Source organism: Oncorhynchus gorbuscha, linkage group LG10, assembly GCF_021184085.1.
Source record: "Oncorhynchus gorbuscha isolate QuinsamMale2020 ecotype Even-year linkage group LG10, OgorEven_v1.0, whole genome shotgun sequence".
Lineage (NCBI taxonomy): Eukaryota > Metazoa > Chordata > Actinopteri > Salmoniformes > Salmonidae > Oncorhynchus > Oncorhynchus gorbuscha.
Window position 1 is genome coordinate 99,889,035 of NC_060182.1, and position 24,059 is coordinate 99,913,093.

Genomic DNA, 24,059 nt, shown 5'->3' on the forward strand with positions numbered 1-24,059 from the left:
GAGGCTGGACTGTCTCTCTTGGCTGGTTAGCAGGAAGGCTGGACTGTCTCTCTTGGCTGGTTAGCAGGAAGGCTGGACTGTCTCTCTTGGCTGGTTAGCAGGGAGGCTGGACTGTCTCTCTTGGCTGGTTAGCAGGGAGGCTGGACTGTCCCTCTTGGCTGGTTAGCAGGAAGGCTGGACTGTCCCTCTTGGCTGGTTAGCAGGAAGGCTGGACTGTCTCTCTTGGCTGGTTAGCAGGGAGGCTGGACTGTCTCTCTTGGCTGGTTAGCAGGAAGGCTGAACTGTGTCTCTTGTCTGGTTAGCAGGGAGTCTGGACTGTCTCTCTTGGCTGGCTAGCAGGAAGCCTGTACTGTCTCTCTTGGCTGGTTAGCAGGAAGGCTGGACTGTCTCTCTTGGCTGGTTAGCAGGAAGGCTGGACTGTCTCTCTTGGCTGGTTAGCAGGAAGGCTGGACTGTCCCTCTTGGCTGGTTAGCAGGAAGGCTGGACTGTCTCTCTTGGCTGGTTAGCAGGGAGGCTGGACTGTCTCTCTTGGCTGGTTAGCAGGAAGGCTGGACTGTCTCTCTTGGCTGGTTAGCAGGGAGGCTGGACTGTCTCTCTTGGCTGGTTAGCAGGGAGGCTGGACTGTCTCTCTTGGCTGGTTAGCAGGGAGGCTGGACTGTCTCTCTTGGCTGGTTAGCAGGGAGGCTGGACTGTCTCTCTTGGCTGGTTAGCAGGAAGGCTGGACTGTCTCTCTTGGCTGGTTAGCAGGAAGCCTGTACTGTCTCTCTTGGCTGGTTAGCAGGAAGGCTGGACTGTCTCTCTTGGCTGGTTAGCAGGGAGGCTGGACTGTCTCTCTTGGCTGGTTAGCAGGGAGGCTGGACTGTCTCTCTTGGCTGGTTAGCAGGAAGGCTGGACTGTCTCTCTTGGCTGGTTAGCAGGGAGGCTGGACTGTCTCTCTTGGCTGGTTAGCAGGGAGGCTGGACTGTCTCTCTTGGCTGGTTAGCAGGGAGGCTGGACTGTCTCTCTTGGCTGGTTAGCAGGGAGGCTGGACTGTCTCTCTTGGCTGGTTAGCAGGGAGGCTGGACTGTCTCTCTTGTCTGCTTTGCCACCATGTGTCTCTTCAACATCACAGCTGGCCTCAAGACCTAGATTAATAATTAAATCTCATCAGTTCATTGTACAATGATATATGTTAATAGCTGTATAACAGACAAATAATTTGAATATGTAGCTAGAGTTTTTATTATTATTACTAATATGTCACCTTTATTTAACCAGGTAGGCCAGTTGAGAACATCTTTATTTAACCAGGTAGGCCAGTTGAGAACATCTTTATTTAACCAGGTAGGCCAGTTGAGAACATCTTTATTTAACCAGGTAGGCTAGTTGAGAACACCTTTATTTAACCAGGTAGGCTAGTTGAGAACACCTTTATTTAACCAGGTAGGCTAGTTGAGAAAAAGTTTTCATTTACAACTGCAACCTGGCCAAGATAAATCAAAGCAGTGCGACAAAAACAACAACACAAAGTTACAGATGGAATAAACAAACATACAGTCAATAATACAGTAGGAAAATCTGTATACAGTGTGTGCAAATGGAGTAAGGAAGTAAGGCAATAAATAGGCCAATATTGGCAAAACAGTTTAGCAATTACCAATTAACACTGGAGTGATAGATGTGCAGATGAGGATGTGCAAGTAGAAATGCTGGTGTGCAAAAGAGCAGGAAAACAAAAACAAACATGGGGATGAGGTAGGTAGTTGGATGGATGGGCTATTTCCAGATGGGCTGTGTACAGCTGCAGTGATCGGTAAGCTGCTCTGACAGCTGATGTTTAAAGTTACTGAGGGAGATATGTCTCCAACCTCATTGATTTTTGAAATTCGTATCAGTCATTGGCAGCAGAGAACTGGAAGGAAAGGCGGCCAAAGTAGGTGTTGGCTTTGGGGATGACCAGTGAAAGATACAAGATGGCGTAGCAGTCAGACGTCTTGTCGTGTCCCTTGTATATATTCGTTTTTTTAACATATTTTTCTTCGCATATCTTTAAAAAAAAAAATCTAAACCTCAACATCTAAATACTCTCCTGCAACCCACCTCACCCAATGTAGCGTGGATCTGCTTTATATTTATATTTACTTCGGATCCGGAACCCCTCAACTGAAGCTAGCCAGCTAACTACCAGCTATCAGTCAGCAAACCATTGCTAGCGGTCTTCAGCTAACCGGTCATCAGCTAACCTTTAGCTCAGAAAGCTCTCGCCAGTTCGAACAACGCGACTCTAACCAGAGCATAACGGACCTATTGTTTTTATCCCCGGATTCCCATGGCAAACTGAACTTTTTCATCTGGATCTTCACAACTAGCTAACTAGCTAACCTCAACCCCGGATGACTACTCCTGGCTAGCGTTCCCATCCACTTAGCTTGAAGCTCGCCCGGCCAGAGCTCCTGTTCTACCACCGAAGCATACTCCTGGGCTACAATATCCGGACCCACGACCGGTCTATCGATGTCACCGCATGAAGAGGCATAAACAGACTTCACCCCCATCGTGACGTCCCCCAAAGGCTAACTTTCTAGCCCTTGCTATCTGCTTGCTTGCTAATTCGGCCTGCTAACTGCTAGCTTGTTTAGCCCCGGCCTACTAACTGTTAGCTTGTTAGCACAGGCCTGCTAACTGTCTGAATCGCCGCGTCCCCAGCCAGCCCAACCACTCACTGGACCCATATTTACTTTCAATCTCTTTTCGATTTTTAATTTGATTATACCTTCCGGTAACCTACCTCACCCAATGTGATACGGAATCGCTATTATTTTTAATTTTTAGAACACATTCAAGAACCTCCAGAAGCTAACCAGCTAACTAGCTACAAGCTATTTAGTCATTGTTAGCCACTGCTAGCGGCTTTTACCTTCAGCACAGCCAGTCTAGCTTCCCTGTCCCATCCACCGCTGCCCCCTGGACACTGAGATCACATGGCTACATAGCTGATGCCTGCTGGACTGTCCATTAATCACGGTACTCCATTCCGTTTGTTTATGTTTTATCGGTCGGCCCCAGCCACACTCAGGCTCTGTGTATAGTTAATCCGACCCTCTCTGCCTAGTCAACGCCATTTTACCTGCAGTTGTTGTGCTAGCTGATGAGCTGTTGTTGTCTCTCCTACTGGTTTAGCTAGCTCTCCCAATCAACACCTGTGATTACTGTATGCCTCGCTGTATGTCTCTCTCAAATGTCAATATGCCTTGTATACTGTTGTCCAGGTTAGTTATCATTGTTTTAGTTTACAATGGAGCCCCTAGTTCCACTCTTCATACCCCTGCTGTACCCGCACACCCCACCATACCCCTGTCTGCACATTATGCCCTGAATATATTCTACCATGCCCAGAAATCTGCTCCTTTTATTCTTTGTCCCCAACGCTCTAGGCGACCAGTTTTGATAGCCTTTAGCCGCACCCTCATACTACTCCTCCTCTGTTCCACGGGAGATGTGGAGGTAAACCCAGGCACTGCATGTCCCCAGGCACCCTCATTTGTTGACTTCTGTGATCGAAAAAGCCTTGGTTTCATGCATGTCAACATCAGAAGCCTCCTCCCTAAGTTTGTTTTACTCACTGCTTTAGCACACTCTGCTAACCCTGATGTCCTTGCCGTGTCTGAATCCTGGCTCAGGAAGGCCACCAAAAGATTTCCATACCCAACTATAACATTTTCCGTCAAGATAGAACTGCCAAAGGGGGAGGAGTTAGCCTGCAAAGTAATGTCATACTTTCCAGGTCCATAACCAAACAGTTCGGACTACTAATTAAAAAATTACTCTCTCCAGAAATAAGTCTCTCACTGTTGCCGCCTGCTACCGACCCCCCTCAGCTCCCAGCTGTGCCCTGGACACCATTTGTGAATTGATTTCCCCATCTAGCTTCAGAGTTTGTTCTGTTAGGTGACCTAAACTGGGATATGCTTAACACCCCGGCAGTCCTACAATCTAAGCTAGATGCCCTCAATCTCACACAAATCATCAGGGAACCCACCAGGTACAACCCTAAATCTGTAAACAAGGACACCCTCATAGACGTCATCCTGACCAACTGGCCCTCCAAATACACCTCTGATGTCTTCAACCAGGATCTCAGCGATCACTGCCTCATTGCCTGCATCCGCTACGGATCCGCAGTCAAACGACCACCCCTCATCACTGTCAAACGCTCCCTAAAACACTTCTGTGAGCAGGCCTTTCTAATCGACCTGGCCCGGGTATCCTGGAAGGACATTGACCTCATCCTGTCAGTTGAGGATGCCTGGTCATTCTTTAAAAGTAACTTCCTCACCATTTTAGATAAGCATGCTCCATTCAAAAAATGCAGAACTAAGAACAGATACAGCCCTTGGTTCACTCCAGACCTGACTGCCCTCGACCAGCACAAAAACATCCTGTGGCGGACTGCAATAGCATCGAATAGTCCCCGCGATATGCAACTGTTCAAGGAGGTCAGGAACCAATACACGCAGTCAGTCAGGAAAGCAAAGGCCAGCTTCTTCAGGCAGAAATGTGCATACTGTAGCTCTAACTCCAAAAAGTTCTGGGACACTGTGAAGTCCATGGAGAACAAGAGCACCTCCTCCCAGCTGCCCACTGCACTGAGGCTCGGTAACACGGTCACCACCGATAAATCCATGATTATCGAAAACTTCAACAAGCATTTCTCAACGGCTGGCCATGCCTTCCTCCTGGCTACTCCAACCTCTGCCAACAGCTCCACCCCCCCCCCGCAGCTACTCGCCCAAGCCTCTCCAGGTTCTCCTTTACCCAAATCCAGATAGCAGATGTTCTGAAAGAGCTGCAAAACCTGGACCCGTACAAATCAGCTGGGCTTGACAATCTGGACCCTCTATTTCTTAAACTATCCGCCGCCATTGTCGCAACCCCTATTACCAGCCTGTTCAACCTCTCTTTCATATCGTCTGATATCCCCAAGGACTGGAAAGCTGCCGCAGTCATCCCCCTCTTCAAAGAGGGAGACACCCTGGACCCAAACTGTTACAGACCTATATCCATCCTGTCCTGCCTATCTAAGGTCTTCGAAAGCCAATTCAACAAACAGGTCACTGACCATCTCAAATCCCACCGTACTTTCTTCGCTGTGCAATCTGGTTTCCGAGCCGGTCACGGGTGCACCTCAGCCACGCTCAAGGCACTAAGGTACGATATCATAACCGCCATCGATAAAAGACAGTACTGTGCAGCCGTCTTCATCGACCTTGCCAAGGCTTTCGACTCTGTCAATCACCATATTCTTATCGGCAGACTCCGTAGCCTCGGTTTTTCTGAATACTGCCTTGCCTGGTTCACCAACTACTTTGACAGAGTTCAGTGTGTCAAATCGGAGGGCATGCTGTCCGGTCCTCTGGCAGTCTCTATGGGGGTGCCACAGGGTTCAATTCTCGGGCCGACTCTTTTCTCTGTATATATCAATGATGTTGCTCTTGCTGCGGGCGATTCCCTGATCCACCTCTATGCAGACGACACCATTCTGTATACTTCCGGCCCGTCCTTGGACACTGTGCTATCTAACCTCCAAATGACCTTCAATGCCATACAACACTCCTTCCGTGGCCTCCAACTGCTCTTAAACTCTAGTAAAACCAAATGCATGCTTTTCAACCATTCGCTGCCTGCACCCGCACGCCCGACTAGCACCACCACCCTGGATGGTTCCGACCTAGAATATGTGGACATCTATAAGTACCTAGGTGTCTGGCTAGACTGTAAACTCTCCTTCCAAACTCATATCAAACATCTCCAATCTAAAATCAAATCTAGAGTCGGCTTTCTACTCCGCATCAAAGCCTCCTTCACTCACGCCGCCAAACTTACCCTAGTAAAACTGACTATCCTACCGATCCTCGACAAAATAGCTTCCAACACTCTACTCAGCAAACTGGATGCAGTTTATCACAGTGCCATCCATTTTGTTACTAAAGCACCTTATACCACCCACCACTGCGACCTGTATGCTCTAGTCGGCTGGCCCTCGCTACATATTCGTCGCCAGACCTACTGGCTCCAGGTCATCTACAAGTCCATGCTAGGTAAAGCTCTGCCTTATCTCAGTTCACTGGTCACGATGGCAACACCCACCCGTAGCACGCACCCCAGCAGGTGTATCTCACTGATCATCCCTAAAGCCAACACCTCATTTGGCCGCCTTTCGTTCCAGTTCTCTGCTGCCTGTGACTGGAACGAATTGCAAAAATCGCTGAAGTTGGAGACTTTTATCTCCCTCACCAACTTCAAACATCTGCTATCTGAGCAGCTAACCGATCGCTGCAGCTGTACATAGTCTATTGGTAAATAGCCACCCATTTTTACCTACCTCATCCCCATACTGTTTTTATTTATTTACTTTTCTGCTCTTTTGCACACCAATATCTCTACCTGTACATGACCATCTGATCATTTATCACTCCAGTGTTAATGGGTGTTGCAAAATTGATAAGCTTTATTCTCCTACCTCCTCATGCCTTTTGCACACAATGTATATAGACTCTCTTTTTTTCTACTGTGTTATTGACTTGTTAATTGTTTACTCCATGTGTAACTCTGTGTCGTTGTATCTGTCGAACTGCTTTGCTTTATCTTGGCCAGGTCGCAGTTGCAAATGACAACTTGTTCTCAACTAGCCTACCTGGTTAAATAAAGGTGAAATAAAAAAATAAAAAAATAAAAATACCTGCTGGAGCGCGTGCTACGGGTGGGTGTTGCTATGGTGACCAGTGCCCTGAGATAAGATGGAGCTTTACCTAGCAAATATATATAGATGACCTGGAGCCAGTGGGTTTGGCGACGAATATGTAGCGAGGACTCCTTCTGGGACACTATAAAGTCAATGGAGAATAAGAACACCTCCTTCTGGAACACTATAAAGTCCATGGAGAATAAGAACACCTCCTCCCAGCTGCCCACTGCTCTGAGGAAACACTATCACCACCAATAAATCTACAATAATTGATAATTTAAGTAAGCATTCTTCTTGCCCAAGGTCCCCCTGCTTCTCCTTCATCCAAATCCAGAGAGCTGAAGTTCTGATAGAGCTGCAAAATTTGGAACCCTACAAATCAGCCGGGCTAGACAATCTGGACCCTCTCTTTCTAAAATGATCTGCCGAAATTGTTACAACCCCCATTACTTGCCTGTTCAACCTCTCTTTCATATCGCCTGAGATCCCCAAAGATTGGAAGCTGTCGCGGTCATCCCCCTATTCAAAGGAGGAGACACTCTAGACCCAAACAGTTATAGACCTATATCTATCCTACCCTGCCTTTCTAAAATCTTTGAAAGCCAAGTTAACAAACAGATCAGCGACCATTTTGAATCCCACCGCACCTTCTCCACTATGCAATCTGGTTTCCGAGCTGGTCATGGGTGCACCTCAGCCACGCTCAAGGTCCTAAACGATATCTTAACCGCCATCGATAAGAAACATTACTGTGCAGCCGTATTCATTGATCTGGCCAAGGCTTTCGACTCTGTCAATCACCACATCCTCATCGGCAGACTCGACAGCCTTGGTTTCTCAAATGATTGCCCCGCCTGGTTCACCAACTACTTCTCTGATAGAGTTCAGTGTGTCAAATCGGAGGGTCTGTTGTCCGGACCTCTGGCAGTCTCTATGGGGGTGCCACAGGGTTCAATTCTTGGACCGACTTTCTTCTCTGTATACATCAATGATGTCGCTCTTGCTGCTGGTGAGTCTCTGATCCACCTCTACACAGACGACATCATTCTGTATACTTCTGGCCCTTCTTTAGACAATGTGTTAACAAACCTCCAGACGACCTTCAATGCCATACAACTCTCCTTCCGTGGCCTCCAATTACTCTTCAATACAAGTAAAACTAAATGTATGCTCTTCTACCGATCGCTGCCTGCAAACTCCCGCCTGTCCAACATCACTACTCTGGACGGGTCTGACTTAGAATACGTGGACAACTACAAATACTTGGGTGTCTGGTTAGACTGTAAACTCTCCTTCCAGACCCACATCAAACATCTCCAATACAATGTTAAATCTAGAATTGGCTTCCTATTTCGCAACAAAGCATCCTTCACTCATGCTGCCAAACATACCCTTGTAAAACTGACCATCCTACCAATCCTCGACTTTGGCGATGTCATTTACAAAATAGCCTGCAATACCAAACTCAACTAATTGGATGCAGTCTATCACAGTGCCATCCGTTTTGTCACCAAAGCCCCATATACTACCCACCATTGCGACCTGTACACTCTCGTTGGCTGGCCCTCGCTTCATACTCGTCGCCAAACCCACTGGCTCCATGTCATCTACAAGACCCTGCTACTCCAGCAGGTATATCTCTCTAGTCACCCCCAAAACCAATTATTTATTTGGCCGCCTCTCCTTCCAGTTCTCTGCTGCCAATGACTGGAAAGAACTACAAAAATCTCTGAAACTGGAAACACTTATCTCCCTCACTAGCTTTAAGCACCAGCTGTCAGAGCAGCTCACAGATTACTGCACCTGTACATAGCTCACCTATAATTTAGCCCAAACAACTACCGCTTTCCCTACTGTATTTACAGTGCCTTGCGAAAGTATTTGGCCCCCTTGAACTTTGCGACATTTTGCCACATTTCAGGCTTCAAACATAAAGATATAAAACTGTATTTTTTTGTGAAGATTCAACAACAAGTGGGACACAATCATGAAGTGGAACGACATTTATTGAATATTTCAAACTTTAACAAATCAAAAACGGAAAAAATTGGGCGTGCAAAATTATTCAGCCCCTTTACTTTCAGTGTATTACTTTCAGCCATATTTTCCCTTGTGTTTCTGACTGCCCTCCCCACTTCCTGTTTATTTGGCATATACACATGAAATACACGGCGTGCACACAGTGTACTGAAATGCCTCCTTGCAGGTTAACCTGTAGACAACGCAACAATAGAACAAGTCAGTCGCTAAGTGAATAAAAAGAGTAATAACAAATAAAAGCTCAATTAAATTTTACCAATTTAATAATGGCCCGTTTTTAAAATTGTATTTTTATAAATAGTTACATAGTCTATATGGTTTATAACACACATGACCCAAGAATGTTTACTTGTAGAACGTTATTGATTATAGGACCTTTATGATTAATTTGGTCAGTTACACCTCCTCAACATTGCCCAGTTCAAACAAGGTTAACATGAATATCACAGTTCAGCTTCAGTCCACCGGGGGGCACTGTGTCACTGTCCGAAGACATGTTTCAGTCAGAAAAACTAATCTCTTCGGTCTCAGCTAGCCAGCCAGCCAGTAGCTATCGGAAGCAGCTAGCCAGCCAAGCCAGCTACAGAAACGAAACTCATCAAATGCACTCGTTCGAAATAAACACTATGACTTAAATCAATATCCTTAGCTTTCCCATTCACTAAATAATACTGATAAATAACTGACTGACACCCAATAGCTTAAGGATGCTAAGTGCTAACGGTACCTTATTAGCATTAGCCAACCCTTATACTGAGGCAGAATAACTATGTAGCTTCCACCAGGGCGTTTCGCTGAATGATGACGTCCACATCGAACCGTCCTGTAGGTTTGGGGGGGAGGGGCCAAGGGACATGGGCGGTCCACTGCGTTGTGAAGTGTTGACCAATCGCAGCAGCTGCCGCATCTGTTCAGGGGCTTCCCTGCAGTGCCTAGTTCTGTCTTTCCACTAGATAACACAGCCGCAAAGTCAATTGAAAAAGGTAGGGGAAAAATGTTTTTTTTTTGGTCTTTATCCAAGGTTAGGCATAAGGCTAGCAGTGGGGTTAGGTTTAAAATCTGATTTTAAGAAAAGGGGTTTAGCCACAATTATGACTGTGGTTGTGTTAACTAGTGACATCCCCACTACTGCCTAGTGCAGTATACAGTATTTTATTTTAAATACTGCATAGCAAATTATGTTATGGAAACTCATATCAGACTGAAATAACACACATCAAAAGGTTCAGGGCTGGACCATGGAAAGGTCTGGGGCTGGACCATGAAAAGGTCTGGGGCTGGACCATGGAAAGGTCTGGGGCTGGACCATGGAAAGGTCTGGGGCTGGACCATGAAAGGTCTGGGGCTGGACCATGAAAAGGTTCAGGGCTGGACCATGGAAAGGTCTGGGGCTGGACCATCAAAAGGTTCAGGGCTGGACCATCAAAAGGTTCAGGGCTGGACCATCAAAAGGTTCAGGGCTGGACCATCAAAAGGTTGGGGCTGGACCATGAAAAGGTCTGGGGCTGGACCATCAAAAGGTCTGGGGCTGGACCATCAAAAGGTTCAGGGCTGGACCATGAAAAGTTCTGGGGCTGGACCATGAAAAGTTCTGGGGCTGGACCATCAAAAGGTTCGGGGCTGGACCATCAAAAGGTTCTGGGCTGGACCATCAAAAGGTTCTGGGCTGGACCATCAAAAGGTTCGGGGCTGGACCATCAAAAGGTTCGGGGCTGGACCATCAAAAGGTTCGGGGCTGGACCATCAAAAGGTTCGGGGCTGGACCATCAAAAGGTTCTGGGGCTGGACCATCAAAAGGTCTGGGGCTGGACCATGAAAAGGTCTGGGGCTGGACCATCAAAAGGTCTGGGGCTGGACCATCAAAAGGTCTGGGGCTGGACCATCAAAAGGTCTGGGGCTGGACCATGAAAAGGTTCGGGGCTGGACCATCAAAAGGTCTGGGGCTGGACCATGAAAAGGTCTGGGGCTGGACCATGAAAAGGTTCGGGGCTGGACCATGGAAAGGTTCGGGGCTGGACCATGGAAAGGTTCGGGGCTGGACCATGAAAAGGTTCAGGGCTGGACCATGGAAAGGTTCGGGGCTGGACCATGAAAAGGTCTGGGGCTGGACCATCAAAAGGTCTGGGGCTGGACCATCAAAAGGTCTGGGGCTGGACCATCAAAAGGTTCGGGGCTGGACCATCAAAAGGTTCGGGGCTGGACCATGAAAAGGTTCAGGGCTGGACCAAAAACAGCCTAATGACTGGACCACTTGCTTATGGTGCCACAATGTGCTGGACAACAGTCCATAGCTCTCTGTTATTCATGACAGCTGGTAGGTCCTCTGTTCTGAGGCCAGGGTCTCAACAGATGTCCACGAAGGTTACGTCTGGCCTTCCAGGTCTTCACCTGTGAGAGGGTAGCAAGTACCCACAGCGTGAGATCGATGCCTGGCCGCCGGCTCAGGGTGTCTGAAACAGTGACCAACACGCACACACACACACACACACACACACACACACACACACACACATGGGAACAAAAACACACCAAAGCACACTAAACTTTACAAATGTAATAGAAGTGTTTATTAAATGTAAGACTTGGAAGAAGTCACCATATTTCAATGCACTTCATGGGACGAACTGCATTCATCATATATTTATATTTATATATATATGTACCACCAACCCAAAACTGATTGATTTCGGCATTAAACATAAATAAAACAAAATAAACATATTTACATCATTACCAGATCAGATGAACAGATACATTTAATTACAGGTCAAAGGTTAGGGGTCAAGGGAGAGGTCAGAGGTGCAGAACCAGACATCCAGGGAAAGAAGAGAGAAGAAGAGAGGAGAGAAGAGGAGAGGAGAGAAGAAGAGAGGAGGGAGGAGAGAAGAAGAGAGGAGGGAGGAGAGAAGAAGAGAGGAGGGAGGAGAGAAGAAGAGAGGAGGGAGGAGAGAAGAAAAGAGGAGGGAGGAGAGAAGAAGAGAGGAGGGAGGAGAAAGTAAGAGAAGGGTTTATTAAAGAAGAGAGGAGGGAGGAGAGATTTCAAGAGAGGAGGGAGGAGAGAAGAATAGAGGAGGGAGGAGAGAAGAGGAGACCAACCCAAAAGGAGGAAGGAGAGAAGAGAAGGAGGGAAAAGAAAATAGAGAAGGAGGGAGGAGAGATCAGAGAAGGATACATTTAATTACAGGGAGGAGAGAAGAGGAGAGGAGAGAAGAAGAGAGGAGGGAGGAGAGAAGAAGAGAGGAGAGAAGAAGAGAGGAGAGAAGAAGAGAGGAGGGAGGAGAGAAGAAGAGAGGAGAGAAGAAGAGAGGAGAGAAGAAGAGAGGAGAGAAGAAGAGAGGAGAGAAGAAGAGAGAAGAAGAGAGGAGAGAAGAAGAGAGGAGGGAGGAGAGAAGAGAAGGAGGGAGGAGAGAAGAAGAGAGAAGAAGAGAGAAGAAGGAGGAGGGAGAAGAGAGAAGAAGAGAGGAGAGAAGAGAGAGAAGAAGGAAGGAGGAGAGAGAAGAGAGAAGGAAGGAGAGAGAAGAAGAGAGAAGGAGGGAGGAGAGAAGAGAGAGAAGAAGAGAGGAGGGAGGAGAGAAGAGAGGAGGGAGGAGAGAAGAAGAGAGGAGGAGAAGAGAGAAGAAGAGAGAAGAAGAGAGAAGAAGAGAGAGAGAAGAGAGAGAAGGAGGGAGGAGAGAAGAGGAGAGGAGAGAAGAGAGAGAGAAGAAGAGAGAAGGAGGGAGAGAGAAGAAGAGAGGAGAGAAGAAGAGAGGAGGGAGGAGAGAAGAGAAGGAGGGAGGGAGAGAGAGAGAAGAAGAAGAAGAGAGAAGAAGGAGGGAGGAGAGAAGAGGAGAGGAGAGAAGAAGAAGGAGGAGGAGGAGAAGAAGAAGAGAGGAGAGAAGAAGAGAGAGAAGAAGAGAGGAGGGAGGAGAGAAGAAGAGAGGGAGAGAAGAAGAGAGAGAGAAGAAGAGAGGAGAGAAGAAGAGAGGGAGAGAGAGAGAGAGAAGAAGAGAGGAGGAAGAAGAGAGGAGGGAGGAGAGAGAGAAGGAGGGAGGAGAGAAGAAGAGAGAAGAAGAGAGAAGAAGGAGGGAGGAGAGAAGAGAGAGAGAGAGGAGAGAAGAAGAGAGAAGAAGGAAGGAGGAGAGAAGAAGAGAGAAGGAAGGAGGAGAGAAGAAGAGAGAAGGAGGGAGGTGAGAAGAAGAGAGAAGAAGAGAGGAGGGAGGAGAGAAGGAGAGGAGGGAGGAGAGAAGAAGAGAGGAGGAGGGAGGTGAGAAGAAGAGAGAAGAAGAGAGAAGAAGAGAGGAGAGAAGAAGAGAGAAGGAGGGAGGAGAGAAGAGGAGAGGAGAGAAGAGAGGAGAGAGAAGAAGAGAGGAGAGAAGAAGAGAGAAGAAGAGAGGAGAGAAGAAGAGAGGAGGGAGGAGAGAAGAGAAGGAGGGAGGAGAGAAGAAGAGAGAAGAAGAGAGAAGAAGGAGGGAGGAGAGAAGAAGAGAGAAGAAGGAAGGAGGAGAGAAGAAGAGAGAAGAAGGAAGGAGGAGAGAAGAAGAGAGAAGGAAGGAGGAGAGAAGAAGAGAGAAGGAGGGAGGTGAGAAGAAGAGAGAAGGAGGGAGGTGAGAAGAAGAGAGGAGGGAGGAGAGAAGAAGAGAGGAGGGAGGAGAGAAGAAGAGGAGGGAGGAGAGAAGAAGAGAGGAGGAGGGAGGTGAGAAGAAGAGAGAAGAAGAGAGAAGAAGAGAGGAGAGAAGAAGAGAGAAGGAGGGAGGAGAGAAGAAGAGAGGAGGAGGGAGGTGAGAAGAAGAGAGAAGAAGAGAGAAGAAGAGAGGAGAGAAGAAGAGAGGAGGAGGGAGGTGAGAAGAAGAGAGAAGAAGAGAGGAGGAGGGAGGAGAGAAGAAGAGAGAAGAAGAGAGAAGAAGAGAGAAGAAGAGAGGAGGAGGGAGGTGAGAAGAAGAGAGGAGGAGGGAGGAAGAGAACAAAAAAACTTAATATCCGTTAGATAACTATCTTATAAACTAATTCAACTATAGTTGTCATTTATAACACTACTTCTAGAACTAAAAGCAGAGATGACAGTATTATCTAAAGGTCTTAGATACTATTGATTGCAGACAGACAGAAATACAATTTAGGTACTTGCTGCAGATGTTCTCAGAGTTTGAAGGCAAAGTCAGAGAACGGTAATTCCTTCATATAGTCCATAAAACATGAATACAAATAAAACAACCCTCTTCGCTGGGACTCAGATACAGTAGGTCAAAGGGAAAAGGTTATAAACTGTAAGATCTAGTTTGAACATTTAATCCAGGGGTGTATTCATTAGTGCACACCGTAGCAAAACATTTTGCAATGGAAAACCAGAGTTTTTTTTTATTGGACAAGTTCAGCGAGGTCCCTCCCTGTTGTTTCAGCCTTATTGGTTCCATTTGGTTCAACCCAGTTTGGGTTATAAAAAAAAGTGATTTTATTTTGACCAAACCTCAGTAGACTCTCCTCAACAGAACCAGCTCTACCTCAGCAGACTCTCCTCTCTCATCTCTACTCAACAGAACCAGATCTCTGCTGTAAATTTATCAGCTTCTCCAGTCAAAAACTTTACAGTAATCAAAAACTTTACAGTAATCAAAAACGCTTGCAGGATTATATGAAAAAAGCCTTTCAAAAATCATTAGAAAAAGTACAATTGATAAAACAATAATTATAGTACATTACAATTATCAGTGATAAGAGTAACAAGGACTTGATAAGACTTTTGTAAAGCACTGCTCTCCTGTCCAGAGGGGAAAACATGGTGTTTATCACATAATGAAAGGTCCAAAATGTTATTGGGAGGTCCTCCTCAACTTAGAATCAGTTCATTCTTGTTCAGGGCCTAAATGAAATACAGACCGAGGAAGAGCCACCTTATAGAGCAATTGACATTTAAAGGCAAGTTCTAATCAAGCCAACATGAGATGACAACATGTAAATGAGAACCTGTTCTCAACTGGCCCGACCTGGTTCAATAAAAGGTGGAAAAACCAAACATACGGAGCGTTTTCCGTGAATGTGGGTCTTACGCAAACATGGGAATATTGCCTTTAAAACGTGCAGAGAGGACCTAACGTGATCGGACTGAATCTGGCCCCATCTGGTGACAGTTCACTTAGAAATACATCCACTCTCCCTTCTATTTCTTAGATAGAAAGAACCATGTCTATGACACAGTATCCTCCGGGCTTAAGAGACCAGATCACATTCAGCTAGCGATCAAGTGCAGCTCTCCTCTCTCTCTCCCTTCATTGGATATCATAATGCTTCATTCTGCCATTTACAAAGCAATGGAACCGTATTACAGTCAGTATATATACACAGGTGTGACCACACCACATCTTTTAACAACATACAATCATTTGAATTTTTGTTTTGTTTACTTATTTACAAAAATGGCAGGGAGAACATTTTGGAAAATCATTGTCCTGCTCTGGCTTAGCAACTTAAACAGAGTTGACTGTCTACATTTACAACAACAAAAAGAGGATAGCGTTGAGGAATTCTTAGCCCTGTGATCCCCCATCATGCTGTAGAACACATTCCCCAGCACCATTCATTAATTCATTCTAGTGGAGGTCTCCTGGTCCAAGGCCGGTCTCCTGGTCCAAGGCAGGTCTCCTGGTCCAAGGCAGGTCAGATATCTGATGCATTCACAAACACCAAGGCAGTTAACACCTCACAAACCTCCTAAGGCCTAAAGCAATACATTTAAATCATCTTAAACAGAACTAGCAGGAAAAGGTTTTTCACCCAAGTCAGGCATGTCTGTCTCAGCCTCCAGTTCTCAGTACTAGTTGTCAGTACTAGTTACCAGTTGTTAAGGACAGTTCATGGTAGAACAAGGTGTCATCTAGATATGGTTGATAAGGTACAGGGTTCAGCAGGGCTCAGCAGGAGGGAGAGATTGAATGAACAAACACTGTGTGAGAGTACGGTTACTGTAGGAACGATGTGAGAGAGATGTTCAACAGGGTCTCTTTGGTGGTGTGTCAGAAGGAGGAGGTTCTGTCTGGCATTAGACTGAGAATGGGGGAACAGGGGTGACTGGCATGTGTGTGTGTGTGTGCGTGTTGCGCGTGTGTGTGTTGTGTGTGTGTGTGTGTGTGTGTGTGTGTGTGTGTGTGTTCAGGAAGAGGCTATAGAGGTGCGTGCAGGCCATCCGGCTGACGAGGCGCTGTATGTCCGGGATCGTTGTCGGACCGCCAGGCGACACGGGACTTCCAGTTCCTGAAACAGAGGCTCCTCCGTGATGTCAGCAGCCTCAGGACGCTCCGCCGGGTTAAGGGACAACATGCTACGGACCATGCCCAGCTAGAGTACACAGGAGAGACACATCAGGGTACATGACACCACACACTACGATCTGATCAATATCAAAACATACTGATCAGATACAACACTTATTAATTTCCTAAGAGTAGTACATTTCATGCCATGATTGCATTTTATTCCATCTATGATATTAATGTATCAAGCTTTGTAACAGTGTTTTTGCCTGTTATTTAATTCTCCATTTGGACCAAGAGATAGAAGCAGCCAGAGAGCCAGCAGAGACAGTAGGAGGCGCCAGAGAGCCAGCAGAGACAGTAGGATGCGCCAGAGAGCCAGCAGAGACAGTAGGATGCGCCAGAGAGACAGCAGAGACAGCAGGAGGCTCCAGAGAGACAGTAGGAGGCGCCAGAGAGCCAGCAGAGACAGTAGGAGGCGTCAGACAGAGAGCAGAGACAGTAGGAGGCGCCAGAGAGAGAGCAGAGACAGTAGGAGGCGCCAGAGAGCCAGCAGAGACAGTAGGAGGCGCCAGAGAGCCAGCAGAGACAGTAGGAGGCGCCAGAGAGCCAGCAGAGACAGTAGGAGGCGCCAGAGAGCCAGCAGAGACAGTAGGAGTCGTTAGACAGTGAGCAGAGACAGTAGGAGGCGTCAGACAGAGAGCCGAGACAGTAGGAGGTGCCAGAAAGCCAGCAGAGACAGTAGGAGGTGTCAGACAGAGAGCAGAGACATTAGGAGGCGCCAGAGAGCCAGCAGAGACAGTAGGAGGGGCCAGAGAGCCAGCAGAGGCAGTAGGAGGTGCCAGAGAGCCAGCAGAGACAGTAGGAGGCGCCAGAGAGCCAGCACAGACAGTAGGAGGCGCCAGAGAGCCAGCACAGACAGTAGGAGGCGCCAGAGAGCCAGCACAGACAGTAGGAGGCGTCAGAGAGCCAGCAGAGACAGTAGGAGGCGCCAGAGAGCCAGCAGAGACAGTAGGAGGCGCCAGAGAGCCAGCAGAGACAGTAGGAGGCGCCAGAGAGCCAGCAGAGACAGTAGGAGGCGTCAGACAGAGAGCAGAGACAGCAGGAGGCTCCAGAGAGACAGTAGGAGGCGCCAGAGAGACAGCAGAGACAGTAGGAGGCCCCAGAGAGCCAGCAGAGACAGCAGGAGGCTCCAGAGAGACAGTAGAAGGCGCCAGAGAGCCAGCAGAGACAGTAGGAGGTGCCAGAGAGCCAGCAGAGAAAGTAAGAGGCGCCAGAGAGACAGCAGAGACAGTAGGAGGCGCCAGAGAGACAGCAGAGACAGTAGGAGGCGCCAGAGAGCCAGCAGAGACAGTAGGAGGCGTTAGACAGAGAGCAGAGACAGTAGGAGGCGTCAGACAGAGTGCAGAGGCAGTAGGAGGTGCCAGAGAGCCAGCAGAGACAGTAGGAGGTGTCAGACAGAGAGCAGAGACAGTAGGAGGCGCCAGAGAGACAGCAGAGACAGTAGGAGGCGCCAGAGAGACAGCAGAGACAGTAGGAGGCTCCAGAGAGCCAGCAGAGACAGTAGGAGGCGCCAGAGAGCCAGCAGAGACAGTAGAAGGCGCCAGAGAGCCAGCAGAGACAGTAGGAGGCGCCAGAGAGCCAGCAGAGACAGTAGGAGTCGTTAGACAGAGAGCAGAGACAGTAGGAGGCGTCAGACAGAGAGCCGAGACAGTAGGAGGTGCCAGAAAGCCAGCAGAGACAGTAGGAGGTGTCAGACAGAGAGCAGAGACAGCAGGAGGCTCCAGAGAGGCAGTAGGAGGCGCCAGAGAGCCAGCAGAGACAGTAGGAGGCGCCAGAGAGCCAGCACAGACAGTAGGAGGCGCCAGAGAGCCAGCACAGACAGTAGGAGGCGCCAGAGAGCCAGCACAGACAGTAGGAGGCGCCAGAGAGCCAGCACAGACAGTAGGAGGCGCCAGAGAGACAGCAGAGACAGTAGGAGGCGCCAGAGAGCCAGCAGAGACAGTAGGAGGCGTTAGACAGAGAGCCAGCAGAGACAGTAGGAGGCGTCAGACAGAGAGCAGAGACAGTAGGAGGTGCCAGAGAGCCAGCAGAGACAGTAGGAGGCGCCAGAGAGCCAGCAGAGACAGTAGGAGGCGTCAGACAGAGAGCAGAGACAGCAGGAGGCTCCAGAGAGACAGTAGGAGGCGCCAGAGAGACAGCAGAGACAGTAGGAGGTGTCAGACAGAGAGCAGAGACAGTAGGAGGTGTCAGACAGAGAGCAGAGACAGTAGGAGGTGTCAGACAGACAGCAGAGACAGTAGGAGGCGCCAGAGAGCCAGTAGGAGGCGCCAGAGAGCCAGCAGAGGCAGTAGGAGGCGCCAGAGAGCCAGCAGAGGCAGTAGGAGGTGCCAGAGAGCCAGCAGAGACGGTAGGAGGTGTCAGACAGACAGCAGAGACAGTAGGAGGCGCAAGAGAGCCAGCAGAGAAAGTAAGAGGCGCCAGATAGCCAGCAGAGACAGTAGGAGGCGCCAGAGAGCCAGCAGAGACGGTAGGAGGTGTCAGACAGACAGCAGAGACAGTAGGAGGCGCAAGAGAGCCAGCAGAGAAAGTAAGAGGCGCCAGATAGCCAGCAGAGACAGTAGGAGGCGCAAGAGAGCCAGCAGAGAAAGTAAGAGGCGCCAGAGAGCCAGCAGAGACAGTAGGAGGCGCCAGAGAGCCAGCAGAGACGGTAGGAGGTGTCAGACAGACAGCAGAGACAGTAGGAGGCGCAAGAGAGCCAGCAGAGAAAGTAAGAGGCGCCAGATAGCCAGCAGAGGCAGTAGGAGGCGCCAGATAGCCAGCAGAGGCAGTAGGAGGCGCCAGAGAGCCAGCAGAGACAGTAGGAGGCTCCAGAGAGCCAGCAGAGACAGTAGGAGGCGCCAGAGAGCCAGCAGAGACGGTAGAAGGCGTCAGACAGACAGCAGAGACAGTAGGAGGCGCCAGAGAGCCAGCAGAGACAGTAGGAGGCGCCAGAGAGCCAGCAGAGACAGTAGGAGGCGCCAGAGAGCCAGCAGAGACAGTAGGAGGCGCCAGAGAGCCAGCAGAGACAGTAGGAGGCGTCAGACAGAGAGCAGAGACAGCAGGAGGCTCCAGAGAGACAGTAGGAGGCGCCAGAGAGACAGCAGAGACAGTAGGAGGTGTCAGACAGAGAGCAGAGACAGTAGGAGGTGTCAGACAGAGAGCAGAGACAGTAGGAGGTGTCAGACAGACAGCAGAGACAGTAGGAGGCGCCAGAGAGCCAGTAGGAGGCGCCAGAGAGCCAGCAGAGGCAGTAGGAGGCGCCAGAGAGCCAGCAGAGGCAGTAGGAGGCGCCAGAGAGCCAGCAGAGACAGTAGGAGGCGCCAGAGAGCCAGCAGAGACAGTAGGAGGCGCCAGAGAGCCAGCAGAGACAGTAGGAGGTGCCAGAGAGCCAGCAGAGACGGTAGGAGGTGTCAGACAGACAGCAGAGACAGTAGGAGGCGCAAGAGAGCCAGCAGAGAAAGTAAGAGGCGCCAGATAGCCAGCAGAGACAGTAGGAGGCGCCAGAGAGCCAGCAGAGACGGTAGGACGTGTCAGACAGACAGCAGAGACAGTAGGAGGCGCAAGAGAGCCAGCAGAGAAAGTAAGAGGCGCCAGATAGCCAGCAGAGGCAGTAGGAGGCGCCAGATAGCCAGCAGAGGCAGTAGGAGGCGCCAGAGAGCCAGCAGAGACAGTAGGAGGCTCCAGAGAGCCAGCAGAGACAGTAGGAGGCGCCAGAGAGCCAGCAGAGACGGTAGAAGGCGTCAGACAGACAGCAGAGACAGTAGGAGGCGCCAGAGAGCCAGCAGAGACAGTAGGAGGCGCCAGAGAGCCAGCAGAGACAGTAGGAGGCGCCAGAGAGCCAGCAGAGACAGTAGGAGGCGCCAGAGAGCCAGCAGAGACAGTAGGAGGCGTCAGACAGAGAGCAGAGACAGCAGGAGGCTCCAGAGAGACAGTAGGAGGCGCCAGAGAGACAGCAGAGACAGTAGGAGGTGTCAGACAGAGAGCAGAGACAGTAGGAGGTGTCAGACAGAGAGCAGAGACAGTAGGAGGTGTCAGACAGACAGCAGAGACAGTAGGAGGCGCCAGAGAGCCAGTAGGAGGCGCCAGAGAGCCAGCAGAGGCAGTAGGAGGCGCCAGAGAGCCAGCAGAGGCAGTAGGAGGCGCCAGAGAGCCAGCAGAGGCAGTAGGAGGCGCCAGAGAGCCAGCAGAGACAGTAGGAGGCGCCAGAGAGCCAGCAGAGACAGTAGGAGGCGCCAGAGAGCCAGCAGAGACAGTAGGAGGCGCCAGAGAGCCAGCAGAGACGGTAGGAGGTGTCAGACAGACAGCAGAGACAGTAGGAGGCGCAAGAGAGCCAGCAGAGAAAGTAAGAGGCGCCAGATAGCCAGCAGAGACAGTAGGAGGCGCCAGAGAGCCAGCAGAGACGGTAGGAGGTGTCAGACAGACAGCAGAGACAGTAGGAGGCGCAAGAGAGCCAGCAGAGAAAGTAAGAGGCGCCAGATAGCCAGCAGAGACAGTAGGAGGCGCAAGAGAGCCAGCAGAGAAAGTAAGAGGCGCCAGAGAGCCAGCAGAGACAGTAGGAGGCGCCAGAGAGCCAGCAGAGACGGTAGGAGGTGTCAGACAGACAGCAGAGACAGTAGGAGGCGCAAGAGAGCCAGCAGAGAAAGTAAGAGGCGCCAGATAGCCAGCAGAGGCAGTAGGAGGCGCCAGATAGCCAGCAGAGGCAGTAGGAGGCGCCAGAGAGCCAGCAGAGACAGTAGGAGGCTCCAGAGAGCCAGCAGAGACAGTAGGAGGCGCCAGAGAGCCAGCAGAGACGGTAGAAGGCGTCAGACAGACAGCAGAGACAGTAGGAGGCGCCAGAGAGCCAGCAGAGACAGTAGGAGGCGCCAGAGAGCCAGCAGAGACAGTAGGAGGCGCCAGAGAGCCAGCAGAGACAGTAGGAGGCGCCAGAGAGCCAGCAGAGACAGTAGGAGGCGTCAGACAGAGAGCAGAGACAGCAGGAGGCGTCAGACAGAGAGCAGAGACAGCAGGAGGCGTCAGACAGAGAGCAGAGACAGTAGGAGGTGTCAGAGAGCCAGCAGAGACAGTAGGAGGCGCCAGAGAGCCAACAGAGACAGTAGGAGGTGTCAGACAGAGAGCAGAGACAGTAGGAGGCGTCAGACAGAGAGCAGAGACATTAGGAGGCGCCAGAGAGCCAGCAGAGACAGTAGGAGGTGTCAGACAGAGAGCAGAGACAGTAGGAGGTGTCAGACAGACAGCAGAGACAGTAGGAGGCGCCAGAGAGCCAGTAGGAGGCGCCAGAGAGCCAGCAGAGGCAGTAGGAGGCGCCAGAGAGCCAGCAGAGGCAGTAGGAGGCGCCAGAGAGCCAGCAGAGACAGTAGGAGGCGCCAGAGAGCCAGCAGAGACAGTAGGAGGCGCCAGAGAGCCAGCAGAGACAGTAGGAGGCGCCAGAGAGCCAGCAGAGACGGTAGGAGGTGTCAGACAGACAGCAGAGACAGTAGGAGGCGCAAGAGAGCCAGCAGAGAAAGTAAGAGGCGCCAGATAGCCAGCAGAGACAGTAGGAGGCGCCAGAGAGCCAGCAGAGACGGTAGGAGGTGTCAGACAGACAGCAGAGACAGTAGGAGGCGCAAGAGAGCCAGCAGAGAAAGTAAGAGGCGCCAGATAGCCAGCAGAGACAGTAGGAGGCGCAAGAGAGCCAGCAGAGAAAGTAGGAGGCGCCAGAGAGCCAGCAGAGACAGTAGGAGGCGCCAGAGAGCCAGCAGAGACGGTAGGAGGTGTCAGACAGACAGCAGAGACAGTAGGAGGCGCAAGAGAGCCAGCAGAGAAAGTAAGAGGCGCCAGATAGCCAGCAGAGGCAGTAGGAGGCGCCAGATAGCCAGCAGAGGCAGTAGGAGGCGCCAGAGAGCCAGCAGAGACAGTAGGAGGCTCCAGAGAGCCAGCAGAGACAGTAGGAGGCGCCAGAGAGCCAGCAGAGACGGTAGAAGGCGTCAGACAGACAGCAGAGACAGTAGGAGGCGCCAGAGAGCCAGCAGAGACAGTAGGAGGCGCCAGAGAGCCAGCAGAGACAGTAGGAGGCGCCAGAGAGCCAGCAGAGACAGTAGGAGGCGCCAGAGAGCCAGCAGAGACAGTAGGAGGCGCCAGAGAGACAGCAGAGACAGTAGGAGGCTCCAGAGTGACAGTAGGAGGCGCCAGAGAGCCAGCAGAGACAGTAGGAGGTGCCAGAGAGCCAGCAGAGACAGTAGGAGGCGTCAGACAGAGAGCAGAGACAGCAGGAGGCGTCAGACAGAGAGCAGAGACAGCAGGAGGCGTCAGACAGAGAGCAGAGACAGTAGGAGGTGTCAGAGAGCCAGCAGAGACAGTAGGAGGCGCCAGAGAGCCAACAGAGACAGTAGGAGGTGTCAGACAGAGAGCAGAGACAGTAGGAGGCGTCAGACAGAGAGCAGAGACATTAGGAGGCGCCAGAGAGCCAGCAGAGACAGTAGGAGGTGTCAGACAGAGAGCAGAGACATTAGGAGGCGCCAGAGAGCAGAGACAGTAGGAGGCGCCAGAGAGCCAGCAGAGACAGTAGGAGGCGCCAGACAGAGAGCAGAGACAGTAGGAGGCGCCAGAGAGCCAGCAGAGACAGTAGGAGGCGCCAGAGAGCCAGCAGAGACAGTAGGAGTCGTTAGACAGAGAGCAGAGACAGTAGGAGGCGTCAGACAGAGAGCAGAGACATTAGAAGGCGCCAGAGAGCCAGCAGAGACAGTAGGAGGTGTCAGACAGAGAGCAGGGACATTAGGAGGCGCCAGAGAGCCAGCAGAGACAGTAGGAGGTGTCAGACAGAGAGCAGAGACAGTAGGAGGTGTCAGACAGAGAGCAGAGACAGTAGGAGGTGTCAGACAGACAGCAGAGACAGTAGGAGGCGCAAGAGAGCCAGCAGAGAAAGTAAGAGGCGCCAGATAGCCAGCAGAGGCAGTAGGAGGCGCCAGATAGCCAGCAGAGGCAGTAGGAGGCGCCAGAGAGCCAGCAGAGACAGTAGGAGGCTCCAGAGAGCCAGCAGAGACAGTAGGAGGCGCCAGAGAGCCAGCAGAGACGCGTCAGACAGACAGCAGAGAGTAAGAGGCGTCAGACAGACAGCAGAGACAGTAGGAGGCGCCAGAGAGCCAGCAGAGACAGTAGGAGGCGCCAGAGAGCCAGCAGAGACAGTAGGAGGCGCCAGAGAGCCAGCAGAGACAGTAGGAGGCGCCAGAGAGCCAGCAGAGACAGTAGGAGGCGCCAGAGAGACAGCAGAGACAGTAGGAGGCTCCAGAGTGACAGTAGGAGGCGCCAGAGAGCCAGCAGAGACAGTAGGAGGTGCCAGAGAGCCAGCAGAGACAGTAGGAGGCGTCAGACAGAGAGCAGAGACAGCAGGAGGCGTCAGACAGAGAGCAGAGACAGCAGGAGGCGTCAGACAGAGAGCAGAGACAGTAGGAGGTGTCAGAGAGCCAGCAGAGACAGTAGGAGGCGCCAGAGAGCCAACAGAGACAGTAGGAGGTGTCAGACAGAGAGCAGAGACAGTAGGAGGCGTCAGACAGAGAGCAGAGACATTAGGAGGCGCCAGAGAGCCAGCAGAGACAGTAGGAGGTGTCAGACAGAGAGCAGAGACATTAGGAGGCGCCAGAGAGCAGAGACAGTAGGAGGCGCCAGAGAGCCAGCAGAGACAGTAGGAGGCGCCAGACAGAGAGCAGAGACAGTAGGAGGCGCCAGAGAGCCAGCAGAGACAGTAGGAGGCGCCAGAGAGCCAGCAGAGACAGTAGGAGTCGTTAGACAGAGAGCAGAGACAGTAGGAGGCGTCAGACAGAGAGCAGAGACATTAGAAGGCGCCAGAGAGCCAGCAGAGACAGTAGGAGGTGTCAGACAGAGAGCAGGGACATTAGGAGGCGCCAGAGAGCCAGCAGAGACAGTAGGAGGTGTCAGACAGAGAGCAGAGACAGTAGGAGGTGTCAGACAGAGAGCAGAGACAGTAGGAGGTGTCAGACAGAGAGCAGAGACAGCAGGAGGCGTCAGACAGAGAGCAGAGACAGCAGGAGGCGTCA

General features: G+C 50.8%; 1 protein-coding gene across 1 annotated transcript in view; it reads right to left on the reverse strand.

Moving 5' to 3' along the window:
* Window positions 1-13,611: 13,611 nt before the first annotated feature.
* eif2ak3 (eukaryotic translation initiation factor 2-alpha kinase 3) overlaps window positions 13,612-24,059 on the reverse strand; it is a 77,836-nt gene continuing 67,388 nt past the window's right edge. The window contains exon 17 of the mRNA XM_046367623.1: window positions 13,612-16,072. Coding sequence (XP_046223579.1) covers window positions 15,887-16,072 — 186 coding nt within the window. The 3' untranslated portion in view covers window positions 13,612-15,886. The remainder of the gene's footprint in view (window positions 16,073-24,059) is intronic.